Source organism: Lissotriton helveticus, chromosome 3_1 (genome assembly GCF_964261635.1).
Source record: "Lissotriton helveticus chromosome 3_1, aLisHel1.1, whole genome shotgun sequence".
NCBI classification, from domain to species: Eukaryota; Metazoa; Chordata; class Amphibia; order Caudata; family Salamandridae; genus Lissotriton; species Lissotriton helveticus.
In genome coordinates, this window is record NC_136061.1 from 226,784,140 (window position 1) to 226,804,571 (window position 20,432).

Genomic DNA, 20,432 nt, shown 5'->3' on the forward strand with positions numbered 1-20,432 from the left:
CCAAGGAGATACAGGTGCAATGTCGCTCATATAATGAGGTCAAGGAGAAGCTCGGTAACCTGGGCCTGAGATACGGGCTTCTCTTCCCGGCCCGCCTCCGAGTAGACTTTCAAGACAAGACGCTCTTCTTCGAGACTCCACAGTGTGCGTGGACCTGGCTGACCGAGGAGAGACCCCTCCGAAACCGAGCTGCATCTTTGGCCGGACTGTCTGGATCGATGAGGGCTGACCCACTCTCCCCCTGGCAGCAAAGGAGGCGCACACAGTCCCGCAGAGGCCAAGGGTCCCGCGAGGGGTCGTCTACATCAGCAGGCTCAGCAGCTCAAGGTACCAAAACCCCAACCTCAGGAGAGCACGGTAGGGAGAGCTCTGTGGAGGGCCTGCATCGAGATCTTGACACCTCTGAGGACCCGAACCCTGTGGTCTCGGACACTGACCTTTCCAAGAGCCCGACAGTAGGAGGAATCAGCAAGACATCTAACCACATGGTTCTGAAAGCTCCTGATTGGCTGAGGATGGGAGAGATATGTCCCACGTACAATGCAAACTACTGCGGCATGCTACGAAGACTAGTACATACGATACTATGGAGGGATCCACTACCACGACGTAATCCCCAGCTAGGCGCTTCAGTTTAGCTTTTTGTTGGTATCTTTTCATTTTCAGGATGACAGATGCTTCAGTTCCTGAAGTATAGGGCGGGGGGAGGCGGGAAGGGGAGGGAAAGGGCCGTTGTCCTCTGGGTAGTTTTAGGTTTGAATCTGACATGGTCTCCTTTTCTTACAATCTACAGCACTTTGACTCTTGTCATCAAACTTACACTGCAAAAACACACAACATACAACATGCACCATGTATATGCATTGCCGTTGCATTGCTCCTACCCCACTGGGGCCCACGGCCCTTCGGCCCACTCATCACACGTACCGGTCACGATGCAGTCGTCCACCCCAGGTAGATCCTCCACGGTCGATCTTGGAATGTGAACGGGCTACTGGATCGCATCAAGTGAACAGCGGTCCTCAAATATGCCTTGCGCTTGGCATAATCCTGCCCCAGGAAACCCATCTCCTAGGGACCCAATGCCTCTTTGTCGCGTGATATGGTTTTGATAGGATGTGGCACTCTGGTTTCGAACGCGGTTCGCGAGAGGTTGCAATCCTAATGCGGCGGAGACTCCCCTTCACTCCTGACCACATCGTGACGGATCCCCAGGGCAAGTTTGTGATCGTGTCCGGGAAGTTAGAAGGGAACACCGCTAACCTAGCCTCCATATATGTGCCACCCGCCACGCTCACCTCCACCCTGCAACACCTTACAGGCATTCTCTCCTCGCTACCCATGGGACAGATGTCATGTAACCAGCACTGGATGCGACGGGCATACCTTCCCTAACAAGGCTAGCGCATATCAAGAAATTGACAGAATGGGCGGCCACCCTCTGCATGTGCCATGTCTGGAGGGTCTGGAATTCCCAAGGCACTCAGTATACTCATACCTCAGCGGCCCACCACACACATTCACACATTGATCTGATGCCTCTGCCTGCCTCCGAATGCCACAGGGTATCCAATATAGCTATCCTTTCACGAGGAATTTCAGACCACTCAACTCTATCCTTGCACCTGGGCGGGATCTCAGACACAACCCGGGCGGTATGGAGACTAAATGCGTGATTTCTGCAAGATAAGGAAGTTAAGAAGCCAATAGAAGTGGAATTATGTCACAATTTCATTACTAATCTGGGATCAGTCCCCTCCCCGGGCACCCCCTAGGAGGCAAGTTAAGCCACCATACGTGGCGTAGCCAGGGGTCGAGTCCACGCGAAACGATTGGCACAGAACGACTGCCTGACCCTTCTTGAAGCACAGGCCACAAGTTTGGAAGCAACCCAACCTGGAACCCCCGATGCTCACCACAACAGGCAACTTGCAGTCATTCGAGAGGAGATCAAACATATCTCCTTGGTGTCGGCCAAGATGCTGTGGCACTCCTCCGTGGCCCGTGTGTACGGATGGGGTGATAAAAACGGAGGCCTGCTACCCAGTTAATTTCCTACCCTCTCGCCAATAGGATAGTCCCTGAAGTCCAAGCCCCTCTGGCATTACCCTGCACACCTCACCTGCGATCGCACAGGCATTCGCTGATTACTACGCACAGTTGTACTCTGCTCGCACACCGGAGGCTACCCTCCCAGACAATTCTCTGCCAGGCAGTGATCCAGCTTCCTCGCCTCACTGAGGATGAGGCAGCTGACTTGGACCTCCCCATTACCGCAGAGGAGATACACGGTGCAATCTCCCTGCTGAAGGCCGGGAAAACACTGCGGCCCGACTGCTACCGGGGACTTGTTGGTTCCCCATCTCGTACACCTCTACCAATACGTTGCTGAGGTCGGATCCTTCCCTCATGAGACTGACGTGGCGACTGTTGTCGTTATTCGCAAAACCCAACCGCCCTCCCCTATTTGTATGTATTGTCGGTATGCCCAAACCCGATAATAGTTGAGGCAAGAAGGCGCTATTTAAAACCAATACGATTTGGATATAATATCGCATCTGTGCAAAATTTGATCATGTTTTTAAACTCTCCCCAGACGAATTTGTATGTCATAATTTGTTTACATTTTTAAAACCCTTTTGGAATCTGTATTGATTGTTTTATGTGTATAGTAACATTAACCGCTTTATATGAAATTTGTTGTTCTCAGTAAAGAACTAAATCTAGTAAATTGAAACTTGACTTGACTTGTGTGGGGAAACATAGCGTGTGAAACTTTGGGTGAGGTTGGAATGTAAGGGTTTCAGTGGACGTCCTGCGTTGAGGTGACTGGGACATGATTGATAAATTTCTCTTTGGATCACATCTTTTTGGCGGCTTCATTGACATCACACATATTGTCAAAGATGCACCTAGATAGCAGGAAGGCAACATGCACCACCCTGCAAAACTATTTAATGAATTCATAAACATAAAACAAATATAACTTAAAAACAGCATGACAGAACAAAGGATAAAGTGTACAGCAAAGGAAGTGCATGTGCTTCACAATAGATCTACAGGAAAGTTATAATTCTCATAGCAACCAACGAGTGAGGCAGAATTTGCAAACATGCTGCAGAATAAAAATGTGTGGTCATATAAAAGAAGGACAATTTCAGCTAACGAAATGAGAGGAAATATCTGAAGGTATTCTCCCAAGATAAATGGGACAAAAAAGGAAAGTACAACTGAAGACGAAGAAAGAGGAGGGGCGTGTAGTAGCAAAAGTAAGGGGGGGAACAGTGATCGGTGGCCAAGGTATGCATGATAAAAAGTGAAAGAAGAAATAATACCGAGCTAGTGGCAGTAAAAGGATCAATCATGGCTCGTGTTTCGAGAAGAATCATTTTAGACAGCTGGGGAAATTAATCAACTGAAATCACCTGACAATCATTTTTTGAGAGTTTGCTGAAAAGTGGAGCCCATTCAGTTATTTGAACGACTTCATCAACTTAGGAGGATCTGAACAAGATTCCAAGGCGAGGACTACCGTAAAAGTGAGGGAGGGCACGACGAGCGTGCTGAAAGCTAAAATGAGCAAGCACAGCTATGACATATGCAAGCTGACATTAAAGTTCCCTCCAAGTACACTAAAAATAATAAGAATAACTCACTAAATGGCTGCAATTCAATGATTAATAAATAACGTGCACCCGCGTCATCCTTCTAAAAGGCACCCACTTGAAGCCAATACAGTAACGCTCACCTTCTCTGAGCTCTGGCAGGACATTTTTTCACCGGAATACGAAGCTGTTTTACACTTGGAATAAAAATGCCCTGGTATTAACCCAGCAGCACCAGTCTAACCCACCACAACATGTGACCTCTTCCTACGTGCCTAATACCGGAAGTGTTTTACTTTCCACACTATCAAACGTACTGCGCATGCTCAGAAGTGAAGATGGTTCCCCGACGCCCGTAGTCGATACAAAATCCAGGAGACATGTGTGTTCGGAATGCCATGTCTGTAAGTGAGCATTTTGACGAATGGTAACCCTCGTTTGCATTACCGAAATTGTTCCTCGTCGTTATTGTTGTAGCTGGTAAAATGATAATTAATTAATGTTTCATTTTAAACAAAACCTAAACTATTATCGCGCCCAATTTCTACTACCCGAGCTGCGCATTTTTTAAAGTAACTCTCTCTGTTTACCAGAACAGGCTTCTTAAACGTTTTATTCTGTCTCCTGAGACACGGAAGGTTTTTTTGTCCGACTGAATTCTATGATTTACAGTTTCACTTTTAACACTGACAGTACAGGATACTAATAATTCCTGCAGAGCTGGTGCTGTAGCCCGGTGGTTCTCAACCTGTGGTCCAAGGAGTTCTCAAGAGGTCCGCAACTGTTAAAATTAAATAACATTAAAATGAATACCTTAAAATTAATAAAGTATAACCTAATCTAAAAGTAAAACTGAAAATGTGAAAACTTTTGATAGATTTAATTGTGCATTAAACAAAACATTCCAATATTTGTGCATTTGTGTGACGATGGTAAAAAATCTTGGGATTTGTTTCGACACCTTAAACTTTCACTCCCAGGTGAATATTTACTCCAATGAGCTGTCTACTCTGGCAAGAAATGTAACAGAACCGAATCTCTTGTTTCTATAAATATCTTTAAATATCACTGGAAGAATTGTCAGTACATGAGATTTGGGAGATGTCACTAACACCACTATCTTTAAACAAGCATTTGCAATGCATAAGGTCTCGCCTTAGGAAAGTTTGAGCTATTGGTATTGTAAATGACACATTTTTGGGTTTCGCCTGCCGAAGGCTGCGCTCTGCGCAGCTTTTCGGCGCAGGTGAAATCCTATGTTGACAATAAGGAGTTCGGGAACGTCCCCCGGCTCTCATTGGCTAGCTCCATAAATGGAGGCTAGCCATTGGGTGCCGGATCTGTCCGTCAAGGCCGGACCAGATTCGGGGGCGTTCCCGAGATTTTTTCCCTGGGCGGAGTTAAGTTTTTTCCCGTCCCCTCCCCTTTCCCGCCGTCCGTGTCCTCTCCCGCCCCCCTCCCGCCGTCCGTGTTGTCTCCCGCCCCCCTCCCGTCGTCCGTGTTCTCTCCCGCCCCCCTCCCGTCGTCCGTGTTCTCTCCCGCCCCCCTCCAGGTGCGCTGACAGCTGCCTGTCCTTTGACGTCACCCTGTCTGCACGTGCCCCTTCATTAGCAGGCGGGAAGCCCCCGCTCTCGCGTGCAGCCTCTCTGCCCCCCTCCTGCGACGGCAGAGCTTCTGCAAACAGCTGCCCAGATCCGAGCAGGTTAGTGGGGACCAGTGATCCCTCCCCTCCCCCCGCCGACTCCCACACAGATGCCTCGGATAGCGCCGCGTCCCCAGCACCTCCTGCCCCTCTACTGAGGGACAGGAGGGGGAGGGGCGGACATTTGCAGAGGTGGAGTGAGGGGGGGCAGAATGTGAAAATGGTGGAGTGAGGGAGGGCAGAATGTGGAAATGGTGGAGTGAGGGAGGGTAGAATGTGTAGATGGTGAAGTGAGGCAGGGTAGAATTGATTGTGGGGATGATGGAGTGGGAGGAACCGCGGAGCACAAATGGGAAGACGGCGGGGGGAGGGTCGCCTGCCGGAGCGGATGAAGGCTGGAAGTGGAGCTCGCTGAGTGGGGCTTTCTGGGGAGGGCAGTGTGTGGAGATGCTGTAGTGAGGGCGCCTCCCGCCTGCCCTGATGGAGAGTGGGATGCTGATGAGGCGAGTCAACGTGAAGATGGAGCAGTGGGGGTGCTGGGGGCGGGGACAGAATGTTGAGCGGGTGACGGGAGGGGTCATCTGGTGAAGGTTGCAGAGAGGGCATAAGCCCCCATCAAAACATTCCGATTTTCAGTGAACATTTCGGAGCTGGGCCTGTGGAAGGAGCCCCGGGCTGTGGCCGAGAGAGCGGCCGGCCCCTTGCTTCGGAGATTTTCGATCTCAATGCCATTATATTCACCTGAGCTCTCGCTCGCCTCTATGAATGCCTTGCGTCTTTTCCCATTTTAACACTTCTAGCTTTTTCCTTAAGGTTAAATCGGCTATTTGCAGAGTCCCCTCCCGAGTCCAGGCCCCTCTGTACACCGTACAGGCGTACACGGGCGCTGTGCCCGTGAGCTATCTATAGCTGCCTTCCGGGCCTGCTTTGCGAGGGTATTATGTGCGTGCCCCACCCCTCGGGGATGAACCAACAGCTTGGGGGTGATGGGGGCTCTTGACAAAGGACAATTTTCACCGCCCGCGCCCCTCCTCTGCCGCCAGGCCCCTCTCGCCGGGCAGCCTCCTTTTATAGTCAGCCGGAGTTGCTCCTGCGGCTGGTCCGCCCCCAGAAGCCAAGGTCTGGAGGTATATAGGGGTGCAGCGACGTCTCCTGCTGTCCTGCTCACCTCTGTGCTCTCTGCTCCTCCTCTTCTCCGTTCATCTCGGTATTTCTGCTCCTCCTTTTGTGCACGCATTTTCATCCCCCGCTACTCCTCTACTTTCATGGCTCATCATTGACACCAGGGCAACTTGTTCCTCCTTTTTTCCATTATCCTAATTACTTTTTGCTCCTCCTTTTCTCCACTCGTAGTGGTACTTTCCGCTTCTTCTTTGCCCTCACCGCGCCATTGTCCTCCATTTACCCCAAGACTATAATCTACTTTTCATTATTCACCCTGGTGTGCTACGTCCCCGTTTTTGTCTGCTCGTCTTTTTCTTCAGCTGTCAGTATTCACTGCGCCTCATTCCCCCCACTTGCCTGGCTTCTCTGCGCTTCTTTTCAACGCACCTCACTACTGTGCTCCTCATTTTCTCTGCTGATTTGAAAACGCTACTTCTTTTCTCCTGCAGGGGGTAGTTCCCACAGACTCCAGGCCCCATCATGCCCCCCAAGAAGATTGAACCCAAGAAGGACGCCAAGGCGGCTCCTGCCGCAGCACCTGCGCCCGCCGCCTCCGAGCCCCCGAAGGAGCCTGCATTTGACCCTAAAAATATTACTGTGAGTATCTCATGTACATTGAATTGCAGTATTATTCTAGCCCGCTGTTTCCAAGAGGATCAATCTTTCCCATTTAGGGTCTCATGACGTCAGCTTTAAACGCTGCGTTAACACTATAATTGCCGACAATGTCAAGTGTTGTAATTACCAGTTGCAGCAGTTCTGTGCTAATATAAGGTTTGAATATCGAAATGGGGGAATAACTGCGGGGGATCTGAGGTCGCAGATTATTCCCCATTCTGAACAGTTTGCTCTAGATGAATGCTGCTTGCTTTTTATTGCTGAAATGCTCTGGGTGTGTGTGTGTGTGTGGCTGGCTCTGGGTGTGTGTGGCTGGCTCTGGGTGTGTGTGGCTGGCTCTGGGTGTGTGTGGCTGGCTCTGGGTGTGTGTGGCTGGCTCTGGGTGTGTGTGGCTGGCTTTGGGTGTGTGGCTGGCTTTGGGTGTGTGTGTGTGGCTCTGGGTGTGTGTGGTAGTAACTGCTGTCTGCTGAGCTCGTCCGTAGGGTACAATAGGTCTCACATTTGCGAGAGATTAAGCTAATGGCAATGTAAATGACAATGCCATTTATTTATCTGTTTTCAAAACCAAATAAATACAAATTTTGTCATTTACAATGCCAATAGCTCTAACTTTTCCAAAGGCGAAACCATTGCATTGTAAATGCTTGTTTATTTATGTGTTGGTTTTGAAAATAGCAAAAATAATAGCTTTGTCATTTACAATGCCAATAGTTATAACTTGTGACACCTATAGCATTTGTAATGCAATATGTGTTGTATTCACGTGACTTAGATGTATTGATATTACAAATAACAATGGCTTTTAATTTTTTTAATAATTAATACTTAAATAAAAGTTATTGTAATTTATAATGGCAATAGCTTAAACTTTTGTAAATAACTTTTCTGAAGAATATGTTCAGTGTATTTTATTGTGACGTAAATCCAAGAACAGAAGTGAAATACTAACCTCTTTTTGTGACATTTGAAATAAAGCTTGATACATTGAGAGAACATATTTGACCCAGTTGTTGAATGGTTGCACAGATTGATGCTGTGGTGGCGCTGAGTGATGTTGTGGTGGCGACTAGTGATGTTGTGGCATTCAATGATCCTGTGGTAGCGCATAGTGATGCTGTGGTGGTGCTGAGTGATGCTGTGGTGGTGCTGAGTGATGCTGTGGTGATGCGATAGATAGAGTGAGGGCGATAGATAGATAGGAGTGAGGGCGATAGATAGCTAGGAGTGAGGGCGATAGATAGATAGGAGTGAGGGCGATAGATAGATAGGAGTGAGGGCGATGGATAGAGTGAGGGCGATAGAGTGAAGGCGATAGATAGAGTGAGGGCGATAGATAGTGAGGGCAATAGATAGATAGATAGATAGAGTGAGGGTGATAGATAGATAGTGAGGGCAATAGATAGATAGATAGAGTGAGGGTGATAGATAGATAGTGAGGGCAATAGATAGATAGATAGAGTGAGGGTGATAGATAGATAGTGAGGGCAATAGATAGATAGAGTGAGGGCGATAGCAAGATAGAGTGAGGGCGATAGCAAGATAGAGTGAGGGCGATAGCAAGATAGAGTGAGGGCGATAGATAGATAGAGTGAGGGCAATAGATAGATAGAGTGAGGGCAATAGATAGATAGAGTGAGGGCAATAGATAGATAGAGTGAGGGCGATAGATAGAGTGAGGGCGATAGATAGAGTGAGGGCGATAGATAGAGTGAGGGCGATAGATAGATTGATAGAGTGAGGGCGATAGATAGATTGATAGAGTGAGGCCGATAGATAGTGAGGCCGATAGATAGAGTGAGGCCGATAGATAGAGTGAAGGCGATAGATAGATAGATAGATAGATAGATAGATAGATAGATAGATAGATAGATAGAGTGAGGGCGATTAGATAGATAGAGTGAGGGCGATAGATAGAGTGAGGGCGATAGATAGAGTGAGGGTGATAGATAGAGTGAAGGCGATAGATAGATAGATAGATAGATAGATAGATAGATAGAGTGAGGGCGATTAGATAGATAGATAGAGTGAGGCCGATAGATAGATAGATAGAGTGAGGGTGATAGATAGACAGATAGAGTGAGGGCGATAGATAGATAGAGTGAGGCCAATAGGTAGATAGAGTGAGGGTGATAGATAGATAGCGTGAGGGCAATAGATAGATAGATAGAGTGAGGGAGATAGAGTGAGGGCGACAGATAGATAGATAGAGTGAGGGCGATAGATAGACAGATAGAGTGAGGGCGATAGATAGAGTGAGGGCGATAGATAGATAGAGTGAGGGTGATAGATAGATAGTGAGGGCAATAGAAAGATAGATAGAGTGAGGGCGATAGCAAGATAGAGTGAGGCCGATAGATAGATAGATAGAGTGAGGGCGATAGATAGATAGATAAAGTGAGGGCGATAGATAGAGTGAAGGCGATAGATAGAGTGAAGGTGTTAGATAGATCGATAGATAGATAGATAGATAGATAGAGCGAGGGAGATAGATAGATAGAGTGAGGGCGATAGATAGGTAGTGAGGGCAATAGATAGATAGAGTGAGGGCAATAGCAAGATAGAGTGAGGGCGATAGATAGATAGAGTGAGGCTGATAGATAGGGTGAGGCCGATAGATAGATAGATTGATAGATAGATAGATAGATAGATAGATAGATAGATAGATAGATAGATAGATAGAGTGAGGGCGATTAGATAGATAGAGTGAGGCCGATAGATAGATAGAGTGAGGGCGATAGATAGACAGATAGAGTGAGGGCGATAGATAGATAGATAGATAGATAGATAGATAGATAGATAGATAGATAGATAGATAGATAGATAGAGTGAGGGCGATAGATAGATAGATAGATAGATAGATAGTTGTGTGTGTTGTGTGTGGTTGTGGTTGAGTGTGTGGTTGTGTGTGCGTGGTTGTGTGTGTGTGGTTGTGTGTGTTATGCTTTGTTTTGCTATGCTATGTTTTGTTATGCTATGCTATGTTTTGTTGTGTTTGGTATGCTATGCTATGTTTTGGTAGGCTATGATATGTTTTGTTTTGTTATGTTTTGTTGTGTTTTGTTAAGCTATGCTATGTTTTGTTGTGTTTTGCTATGTTTTGTTATGCTATGTGTTGTTGTGTTTTGTTATGCTGTTTTGTTATGTTATTCTATGTTTTGTTATGCTATGCAATGTTTTGTTTTGCTATTCTATGCTTTGTTATGTTATGCTATGCTATGTTTTGTTCTGCTATGTGTTGTTGTGTTTTGTTATGCTATGTTTTGTTTTGTTATGTTATGCTATGTTTTGTTATGCTATGCTATGTTTTGCTATCCTATGCTTTGTTTTGTTATGTTATGCTATGCTATGTTTTTTTTTTATAATAACATTTTTATTGTTGCATGAAACACATCATCTGAGAAAATATAAGGACACGGGCTGGCTTCAACATTCAGCCAGTATCCGTCTGTATCGCAACTTTTTCATTTGCCCATAAGGAAGTACCCCTCCCTCTACTGCAACAGTGCAGTTCAAACCAAAGCATGTTACAACTGCAGCTAAAACGAGAAAAACAACCCCCCCGAAACAGCTCCTGCATGCCCGCCCCCCACCCCCACCCCCTATTTCTACCATCCTTCCCTATGATATCAACCCCCTCTATTCAACACAGGGTATCCCAATGATATAGGTCAAACATGCCCCGTCCTTTCCCCCCCTAGTTGTGTACGCCTCAATCATCAGGTGTAGCAGTACTCTCCTTAGAACTCCTGTGAGTTCATTCTAGTCCGTGGTAATGCCTCCATTTTGACCATATTCTCCTGAACTTCTTTGGGCAACCTCTGGCTTTGTAAGTCACTCGTTCCGCCGCCATGTAAAGGTCGAGTCCCCTCCTCCACTCCTCTAAGTCTGGTGGCTCGGCCGCACCCCATCGCCTAGCGATGTCCCTCTTGGCCACCACTAGGGCCAGCACTAGAAATATGGTCAGAGGGCGGGCCAAGTCGACTTCGATCGTCAATCCCAGCAGTGCGAGCTTGGGGTCACGTGGCAAAGTAGTCTCCAGTACTCCTCTAATTCCCCAAATATGCCCTCCCAATATGTCTGTATTATTGCACAGCCCCAAAGTGTGTGGTAGAAAGCTCCCTCCGGCTGGTGGCACCTCAAGCAGTTCGTATCAGTGACCTTCCCCATTTTGAACAGTCGCACCCTGTCGTAGTACACTCTATGTAGCACTTTCAGCTGAATGAGACGGAGTCTGGACTTAATCGCCACTTCACGAGGATGCATGAGAACCAGCTCCCAGTCCAGGTCTTCCATTTCCCCTACGTCTGCCTCCCATCTATTACGCAAGTCCTGTAGTGTTCCTAATGTATTGTTGGTCAGTGTTCTGTATGTTAGAGACACCGCCCCTCTCCCAATTTGCTCCTGCAGCAACCTGCCCTCTAACGGGGCGTATTCTGGGACGTCCGTCAGATCTATGTTCTGTGCCCTCCAGGCGTGTCTGAGCTGAGAGTATCTGTAGTACTGAGTGTCGTGCAGATCAAAGTCCACCTGTAAGGCCCGGAATGTTTTCAGTGCGCCCCCGGCAATCACGTCCCCTATGGTCGAGATGCCGATGTTGTCCCACTGTCTAAAGCCTGTCAATTTGTGTAGCTCACCCAGCCACCTACAGTGCCATAGCGGGGTCTGCCGGGTGGGTCGTTTGTCCCATCCCATGCGTTTGGTTGCTCTGGTCCACGCCGCCAGCGTGATCTTGGTAGCCGGTAGGAAGTGTCCCCCCGCTGGACCACCGTATAGGTAGTACAGAACGTTAGTATGAGACCATTTTGATCGTTCTAGCGCATACGTGGGGTGGTCTATTGCTGCGTGTAGCCATTCATTTATCGGAGCGAGGTGTTCTGCCCAATAGTATGCCTCGAGGTTGGGAAGAGATATCCCACCGCCGTACTGGTGACGTTGCAGTGTAGCTAAGGCCACTCTCGGGTGTTTCCCCAACCATAGGAATGTTCGCAGATCACCGTGTATATTAGACAAGGTTGCGGGAGGAAGCGGGTAGTATTCATTCTGCAGGGCATAGAGGAACTTCGGCAGCAGAACCATCTTATACAGTGCTGCACGTCCCAATAGGGTGAGCGGAAGCTGCCTCCACCGGTCCATGTCCAACTTTGCATTTGCCACAATGCGTGTCACATTGTTGTGAAAGGAGAGTGTTTTGTCTAGTGTTATGAATACCACTAGATATTGGAATCCCTCAGTGGTGTGAATGAGGAGTTCCGGCAGGCACTCCCTTCGCTCTCTGCCGTGTGGGTCATAAAGGATCGATTTATGCCAATTAATGGTATGCCCAGCTCGCGCCCCGAAGTCATCCAACTCTCTGAACAGGACCGGGATCGTGGCATCCGGGTCAGTCACGAACAGCAGGACGTCGTCCGCATACAATGAGATTTTTTCCTGGGTAGACTCCGGGTTACCCCAGGTAAACCCCCTGATCCTCTGATTCTGTCGGATCCGGATCGCTAGTATTTCTATCGTCAAAGTGAACAGCAGGGGGGACAGCGGGCATCCCTGACGTGTTCCCCTGTTAATGCGGAATTCGCGCGATAGTCGTCCATTTATTCGCACTCGTGCCCTAGGGCCCGAGTACAGGAGCCGAAGCCACTGTAAAAACTTAGGTCTAAAGCCGAACTTCCGCAATGTCTCAAACATGAAGGGCCAGTGGACCGCATCGAAGGCCTTCTCGGCGTCCAACGAGAGGAACCAGTGGGGCTCGCACCTCTCTCGGACCTCCTGTAGCCAGTTATGCGTGCGGCGGAGGTTTAGTTTGGTCGCCCTGTCCGGAAGGAACCCGGACTGATCTGGATGTACTAAATCAGAGATCACCCCCCGCAGGCGCCTAGTATTTACAACATTCCTTACTTGAGACAGCTCACTGGAACATGAGACATTCTTATTTTGCTGGTCATTAGTAGTTTTTTTTGTCTCTTGTTTCCTGGAGTGGTGTTGGTAAGTGTGTGTTTAGTTTCTTTTACTAGGTTGGAGTGTCCCTTATACAGTTGTACGTGTATGTCATGAGTTTAAAAGTTTTCCTAAACTTAGTTTACCGTGGATTTTTAAGTAACCCATATTTTTGATTTCCTTGGATTTAGTTTCCCGAAATCGGTTTGCTTTAGGTCTAAAGAAACCTACCAGATGTTTGCCTTGGGCATAGCGAATTTCATTATTTTTGTTTTCCTTTGGGGGTTGAAATTCCCAAAATTTTTGTCTATCTTGGAATTGTTTTTCCCTTATTTTGTAGTCCTTCGGGTGAAGGAGTGTCCTTCGGGTGAAGGAGTGCCCAGGGTGAGTTGCCTTTGGGTTGATGTGACACACTATGTACATGTTTTTGTTTTGATGTGCTTTTGGGTTGTTGTTTTGCAATTGCAGTTGGCATGACATGTTTGCTTTGTCTTAAAGTGACCCATGTTATGTTTGCCTTGAGTTCTAAGTACTCATAGTTTAACAGTATTGGATTTACTGTTACCCATAGTTTTTTTTTATGGGTGTTGGACCTCTCATATGGCGTTTTAGGTACACCGTGTGGTGTGTTGTTTTTGGAAACGCAGTTTGTAGTTTTTGATTGTATCTTTTTGACTTACATTCTTTATTTTCCTTATTTTATCAGAGAGTAGGGTGTATTATATGTTTTATTGTGCATCCTCTTTCTGCCATATATGTGTTTTACCATGTGTGTTTTACCATCTCCATGCATTTTTGAGTAAAGGGGTAGGATGTGTAGTATGTTTTATTTCATGGCGTTGGTAGAATGAGATATATTTTATTCCACTCTTATTCGTTGTTCTACTACACTACTTCCTTATATTTGTTTGTTATGGTCTTCACAGCAATCGGAGGTGGTGTACCTTTTCTTTTACTGCTTCCCTCTGTGTTTTAACATGTGTCTAACAGTTTCACACTTTCTGTTGTTATTCATATTATAATGGGGGAGATGCGTTGTAGTCTTCCTTTTACCTGCTGCACTCTCCTTTCAATAGTTCTCTGCCTACCTGCTCAGCTAGTGATGAGGTCATGTAGAATGTTGGAGTGGGTTTGTATGAGTGGAAGGTCAGTTGATCTGGATGGCTGAGCAGCCAGGAGGCTGCTCCTGGTGGGGCAATTACTGGGGCATTTATGACAACTTAAGAGACACTTAATGAACTTACCATCTTCCTGTAACTTATGAATAAATGTATTTGATGTAACTACAAGACCCAGACTACGCATCATCTTTCATTACAATAGATAGATAGATAGAGTGAGGGCGATAGATAGATAGAGTGAGGGCGATAGATAGGAGTGAGGGCGATAGATAGGAGTGAGGGCGATAGATAGGAGTGAGGGCGATAGATAGAGTGAGGGCGATAGATAGATAGAGTGAGGGCGATAGATAGATAGAGTGAGGGCGATAGATAGATAGAGTGAGGGCGATAGATAGATAGAGTGAGGGCGATAGATAGATAGATAGATAGATAGATAGATAGATAGATAGATAGAGTGAGGGCGATAGGTAGAGTGAGGGCGATAGATAGCGTGAGGGCAATAGATAGATAGAGTGAGGGCGATAGAGTGAGGGCAATAGATAGAAAGAGAGATAGAGTGAGGGCGACAGATAGATAGATAGAGTGAGGGCGATAGATAGAGTGAGGGCGATAGAGTGAAGGCGATAGATAGAGTGAGGGCGATAGATAGTGAGGGCAATAGATAGATAGATAGATAGAGTGAGGGTGATAGATAGATAGTGAGGGCAATAGATAGATAGATAGAGTGAGGGTGATAGATAGATAGTGAGGGCAATAGATAGATAGATAGAGTGAGAGTGAGGGCAATAGATAGATAGAGTGAGGGCGATAGCAAGATAGAGTGAGGGCGATAGATAGATAGAGTGAGGGCAATAGATAGATAGAGTGAGGGCAATAGATAGATAGAGTGAGGGCAATAGATAGATAGAGTGAGGGCGATAGATAGAGTGAGGGCGATAGATAGAGTGAGGGCGATAGATAGAGTGAGGGCGATAGATAGATTGATAGAGTGAGGGCGATAGATAGATTGATAGAGTGAGGGCGATAGATAGATTGATAGAGTGAGGCCGATAGATAGTGAGGCCGATAGATAGAGTGAGGCCGATAGATAGAGTGAAGGCGATAGATAGATAGATAGATAGATAGATAGATAGATAGATAGATAGATAGAGTGAGGGCGATTAGATAGATAGAGTGAGGGCGATAGATAGAGTGAGGGCGATAGATAGAGTGAGGGTGATAGATAGAGTGAAGGCGATAGATAGATAGATAGATAGATAGATAGATAGATAGATAGATAGAGTGAGGGCGATTAGATAGATAGATAGAGTGAGGCCGATAGATAGATAGATAGAGTGAGGGTGATAGATAGACAGATAGAGTGAGGGCGTTAGATAGATAGAGTGAGGCCAATAGGTAGATAGAGTGAGGGTGATAGATAGATAGCGTGAGGGCAATAGATAGATAGATAGAGTGAGGGAGATAGAGTGAGGGCGACAGATAGATAGATAGAGTGAGGGCGATAGATAGACAGATAGAGTGAGGGCGATAGATAGAGTGAGGGCGATAGATAGATAGAGTGAGGGTGATAGATAGATAGTGAGGGCAATAGAAAGATAGATAGAGTGAGGGCGATAGCAAGATAGAGTGAGGCCGATAGATAGATAGATAGAGTGAGGGCGATAGATAGATAGATAAAGTGAGGGCGATAGATAGAGTGAAGGCGATAGATAGAGTGAAGGTGTTAGATAGATCGATAGATAGATAGATAGATAGATAGAGCGAGGGAGATAGATAGATAGAGTGAGGGCGATAGATAGGTAGTGAGGGCAATAGATAGATAGAGTGAGGGCAATAGCAAGATAGAGTGAGGGCGATAGATAGATAGAGTGAGGCTGATAGATAGGGTGAGGCCGATAGATAGATAGATTGATAGATAGATAGATAGATAGATAGATAGATAGATAGATAGATAGATAGATAGATAGAGTGAGGGCGATTAGATAGATAGAGTGAGGCCGATAGATAGATAGAGTGAGGGCGATAGATAGACAGATAGAGTGAGGGCGATAGATAGATAGATAGAGTGAGGGTGATAGATAGATAGATAGATAGATAGATAGATAGATAGATAGATAGATAGATAGATAGATAGAGTGAGGGCGATAGATAGATAGATAGATAGATAGTTGTGTGTGTTGTGTGTGGTTGTGGTTGAGTGTGTGGTTGTGTGTGCGTGGTTGTGTGTGTGTGGTTGTGTGTGTTATGCTTTGTTTTGCTATGCTATGTTTTGTTATGCTATGCTATGTTTTGTTGTGTTTGGTATGCTATGCTATGTTTTGGTAGGCTATGATATGTTTTGTTTTGTTATGTTTTGTTGTGTTTTGTTAAGCTATGCTATGTTTTGTTGTGTTTTGCTATGTTTTGTTATGCTATGTGTTGTTGTGTTTTGTTATGCTGTTTTGTTATGTTATTCTATGTTTTGTTATGCTATGCAATGTTTTGTTTTGCTATTCTATGCTTTGTTATGTTATGCTATGCTATGTTTTGTTCTGCTATGTGTTGTTGTGTTTTGTTATGCTATGTTTTGTTTTGTTATGTTATGCTATGTTTTGTTATGCTATGCTATGTTTTGCTATCCTATGCTTTTGTTTTGTTATGTTATGCTATGCTATGTTTTTTTTTTATAATAACATTTTTATTGTTGCATGAAACACATCATCTGAGAAAATATAAGGACACGGGCTGGCTTCAACATTCAGCCAGTATCCGTCTGTATCGCAACTTTTTCATTTGCCCATAAGGAAGTACCCCTCCCTCTACTGCAACAGTGCAGTTCAAACCAAAGCATGTTACAACTGCAGCTAAAACGAGAAAAACAACCCCCCCGAAACAGCTCCTGCATGCCCGCCCCCCACCCCCACCCCGTATTTCTACCATCCTTCCCTATGATATCAACCCCCTCTATTCAACACAGGGTATCCCAATGATATAGGTCAAACATGCCCCGTCCTTTCCCCCCCTAGTTGTGTACGCCTCAATCATCAGTTGTAGCAGTACTCTCCTTAGAACTCCTGTGAGTTCATTCTAGTCCGTGGTAATGCCTCCATTTTGACCATATTCTCCTGAACTTCTTTGGGCAACCTCTGGCTTTGTAAGTCACTCGTTCCGCCGCCATGTAAAGGTCGAGTCCCCTCCTCCACTCCTCTAAGTCTGGTGGCTCGGCCGCACCCCATCGCCTAGCGATGTCCCTCTTGGCCACCACTAGGGCCAGCACTAGAAATATGGTCAGAGGGCGGGCCAAGTCGACTTCGATCGTCAATCCCAGCAGTGCGAGCTTGGGGTCACGTGGCAAAGTAGTCTCCAGTACTCCTCTAATTCCCCAAATATGCCCTCCCAATATGTCTGTATTATTGCACAGCCCCAAAGTGTGTGGTAGAAAGCTCCCTCCGGCTGGTGGCACCTCAAGCAGTTCGTATCAGTGACCTTCCCCATTTTGAACAGTCGCACCCTGTCGTAGTACACTCTATGTAGCACTTTCAGCTGAATGAGACGGAGTCTGGACTTAATCGCCACTTCACGAGGATGCATGAGAACCAGCTCCCAGTCCAGGTCTTCCATTTCCCCTACGTCTGCCTCCCATCTATTACGCAAGTCCTGTAGTGTTCCTAATGTATTGTTGGTCAGTGTTCTGTATGTTAGAGACACCGCCCCTCTCCCAATTTGCTCCTGCAGCAACCTGCCCTCTAACGGGGCGTATTCTGGGACGTCCGTCAGATCTATGTTCTGTGCCCTCCAGGCGTGTCTGAGCTGAGAGTATCTGTAGTACTGAGTGTCGTGCAGATCAAAGTCCACCTGTAAGGCCCGGAATGTTTTCAGTGCGCCCCCGGCAATCACGTCCCCTATGGTCGAGATGCCGATGTTGTCCCACTGTCTAAAGCCTGTCAATTTGTGTAGCTCACCCAGCCACCTACAGTGCCATAGCGGGGTCTGCCGGGTGGGTCGTTTGTCCCATCCCATGCGTTTGGTTGCTCTGGTCCACGCCGCCAGCGTGATCTTGGTAGCCGGTAGGAAGTGTCCCCCCGCTGGACCACCGTATAGGTAGTACAGAACGTTAGTATGAGACCATTTTGATCGTTCTAGCGCATACGTGGGGTGGTCTATTGCTGCGTGTAGCCATTCATTTATCGGAGCGAGGTGTTCTGCCCAATAGTATGCCTCGAGGTTGGGAAGAGATATCCCACCGCCGTACTGGTGACGTTGCAGTGTAGCTAAGGCCACTCTCGGGTGTTTCCCCAACCATAGGAATGTTCGCAGATCACCGTGTATATTAGACAAGGTTGCGGGAGGAAGCGGGTAGTATTCATTCTGCAGGGCATAGAGGAACTTCGGCAGCAGAACCATCTTATACAGTGCTGCACGTCCCAATAGGGTGAGCGGAAGCTGCCTCCACCGGTCCATGTCCAACTTTGCATTTGCCACAATGCGTGTCACATTGTTGTGAAAGGAGAGTGTTTTGTCTAGTGTTATGAATACCACTAGATATTGGAATCCCTCAGTGGTGTGAATGAGGAGTTCCGGCAGGCACTCCCTTCGCTCTCTGCCGTGTGGGTCATAAAGGATCGATTTATGCCAATTAATGGTATGCCCAGCTCGCGCCCCGAAGTCATCCAACTCTCTGAACAGGACCGGGATCGTGGCATCCGGGTCAGTCACGAACAGCAGGACGTCGTCCGCATACAATGAGATTTTTTCCTGGGTAGACTCCGGGTTACCCCAGGTAAACCCCCTGATCCTCTGATTCTGTCGGATCCGGATCGCTAGTATTTCTATCGTCAAAGTGAACAGCAGGGGGGACAGCGGGCATCCCTGACGTGTTCCCCTGTTAATGCGGAATTCGCGCGATAGTCGTCCATTTATTCGCACTCGTGCCCTAGGGCCCGAGTACAGGAGCCGAAGCCACTGTAAAAACTTAGGTCTAAAGCCGAACTTCCGCAATGTCTCAAACATGAAGGGCCAGTGGACCGCATCGAAGGCCTTCTCGGCGTCCAACGAGAGGAACCAGTGGGGCTCGCACCTCTCTCGGACCTCCTGTAGCCAGTTATGCGTGCGGCGGAGGTTTAGTTTGGTCGCCCTGTCCGGAAGGAACCCGGACTGATCTGGATGTACTAAATCAGAGATCACCCCCCGCAGGCGCCTAGCTAGTATCGTAGCCAGAATCTTCGTCTCCATATTAAGGAGAGAGATCGGGCGGTAGGAGGCACACCTGTCTCTGGGCTTACCCTCCTTATGAATAGGGACAATTGTGGCTGTAGCTAGGTCTGGGGGCAACCTCGCCGTTTGGAGTGCCTCGGCAAATAGCTGGCTAATATGGCGTTGGAGCAGGTCCGCAGTGCGTTTGAAAAATTCAGCTGGGAAGACGTTAGGTCCCGGCGTCTTCCCCGACTTCAGGGACTGTATTGCCTCACCTATTTCTTCTAGCGTGATCTCTGCTTCCAGTTCCGTTGTGTCTTCCTGGGACAGTTGCGGAACCTCCATGTCACACAGATAGCGGTTAGCGTCCGTCTCGTCCCCCAAGTCCCTAGCTCTATAGAAGTCCTCGTAGTACGCCGCAAAGGCCTCTGCTATAGCCTCGTCTGTGCAGGCTGTTCTGTTCCCTGTCACTTCAATCCTGTCAACCCATCGTGCCGCCCTTTCTCTCCTGCTCAGCCACGCTAGGAGTTTTCCTGATTTGTCACCCACGTCGTAAAGGCGGTGGATTGTCGCCAGGGCTTGTGTGCGCGCCTCCCCCGTGATAAGTTCTCTATAGTGTCTTTGTGTGTCTAGTAGTTTCCTAAGTATCCTTTTTTCCTTTCCCTGGTGGTATTCCGTTTCGAGGGCTAAGATCGTGGCCTCATCGGTCGTGACCTCGTGTTGTAATTCCCTCCTGGCCGCTCCCAACCTGCTATTGATACGATCCCTAAGGACTGGCTTCAATGCTTCCCAGAGCGTGATCCCCGATTCTACTGTGCCCTCATTCTCAGCCATATAGACCTTTATGTCCGCTATAATTCCCTTCAGTATATCTGGTGTTTGCAGGTCCCATGCCGCAAGGCGCCATTCCATCGTCTTTTCCCTCCTCCCTCGTCCCAGGTGTACAAACAGGGGGGAGTGATCAGAGATTCCCCGCGCTTTATATTCCGCTAAATCATTAACCGTGATTTCTTGCCTAGAAGTAAACAGGTAATCTAATCTGGAAAAGACCTTGTGAGCCCGGAATAAAAGGAGTAGGCCTCCTGTGTCGGGTGGAGCCATCTCCACACATCAGTGAGGCCCAAAGTGTGCATCTGTCTAGCCAGTGCCGTACCATATCCTGCTGCACGAGGGGACCCT

At 47.3% G+C, this 20,432-nt stretch overlaps 2 protein-coding genes across 2 annotated transcripts in view; one reads left to right on the plus strand and one right to left on the minus strand.

Annotated features, from left to right (window-relative positions):
- The window catches only part of LOC144822316 (uncharacterized), a 203,954-nt gene extending 200,078 nt beyond the window's left edge, over window positions 1–3,876 (minus strand). The window contains exon 1 of the mRNA XM_078679678.1: window positions 3,749–3,876. Coding sequence (XP_078535804.1) covers window positions 3,749–3,772 — 24 coding nt within the window. The 5' untranslated portion in view covers window positions 3,773–3,876. The remainder of the gene's footprint in view (window positions 1–3,748) is intronic.
- Window positions 1–20,432, plus strand: part of LOC144822315 (uncharacterized) — a 528,873-nt gene that overhangs the window by 286,671 nt on the left and 221,770 nt on the right. The gene's annotated exons all lie outside the window — the stretch shown is intronic.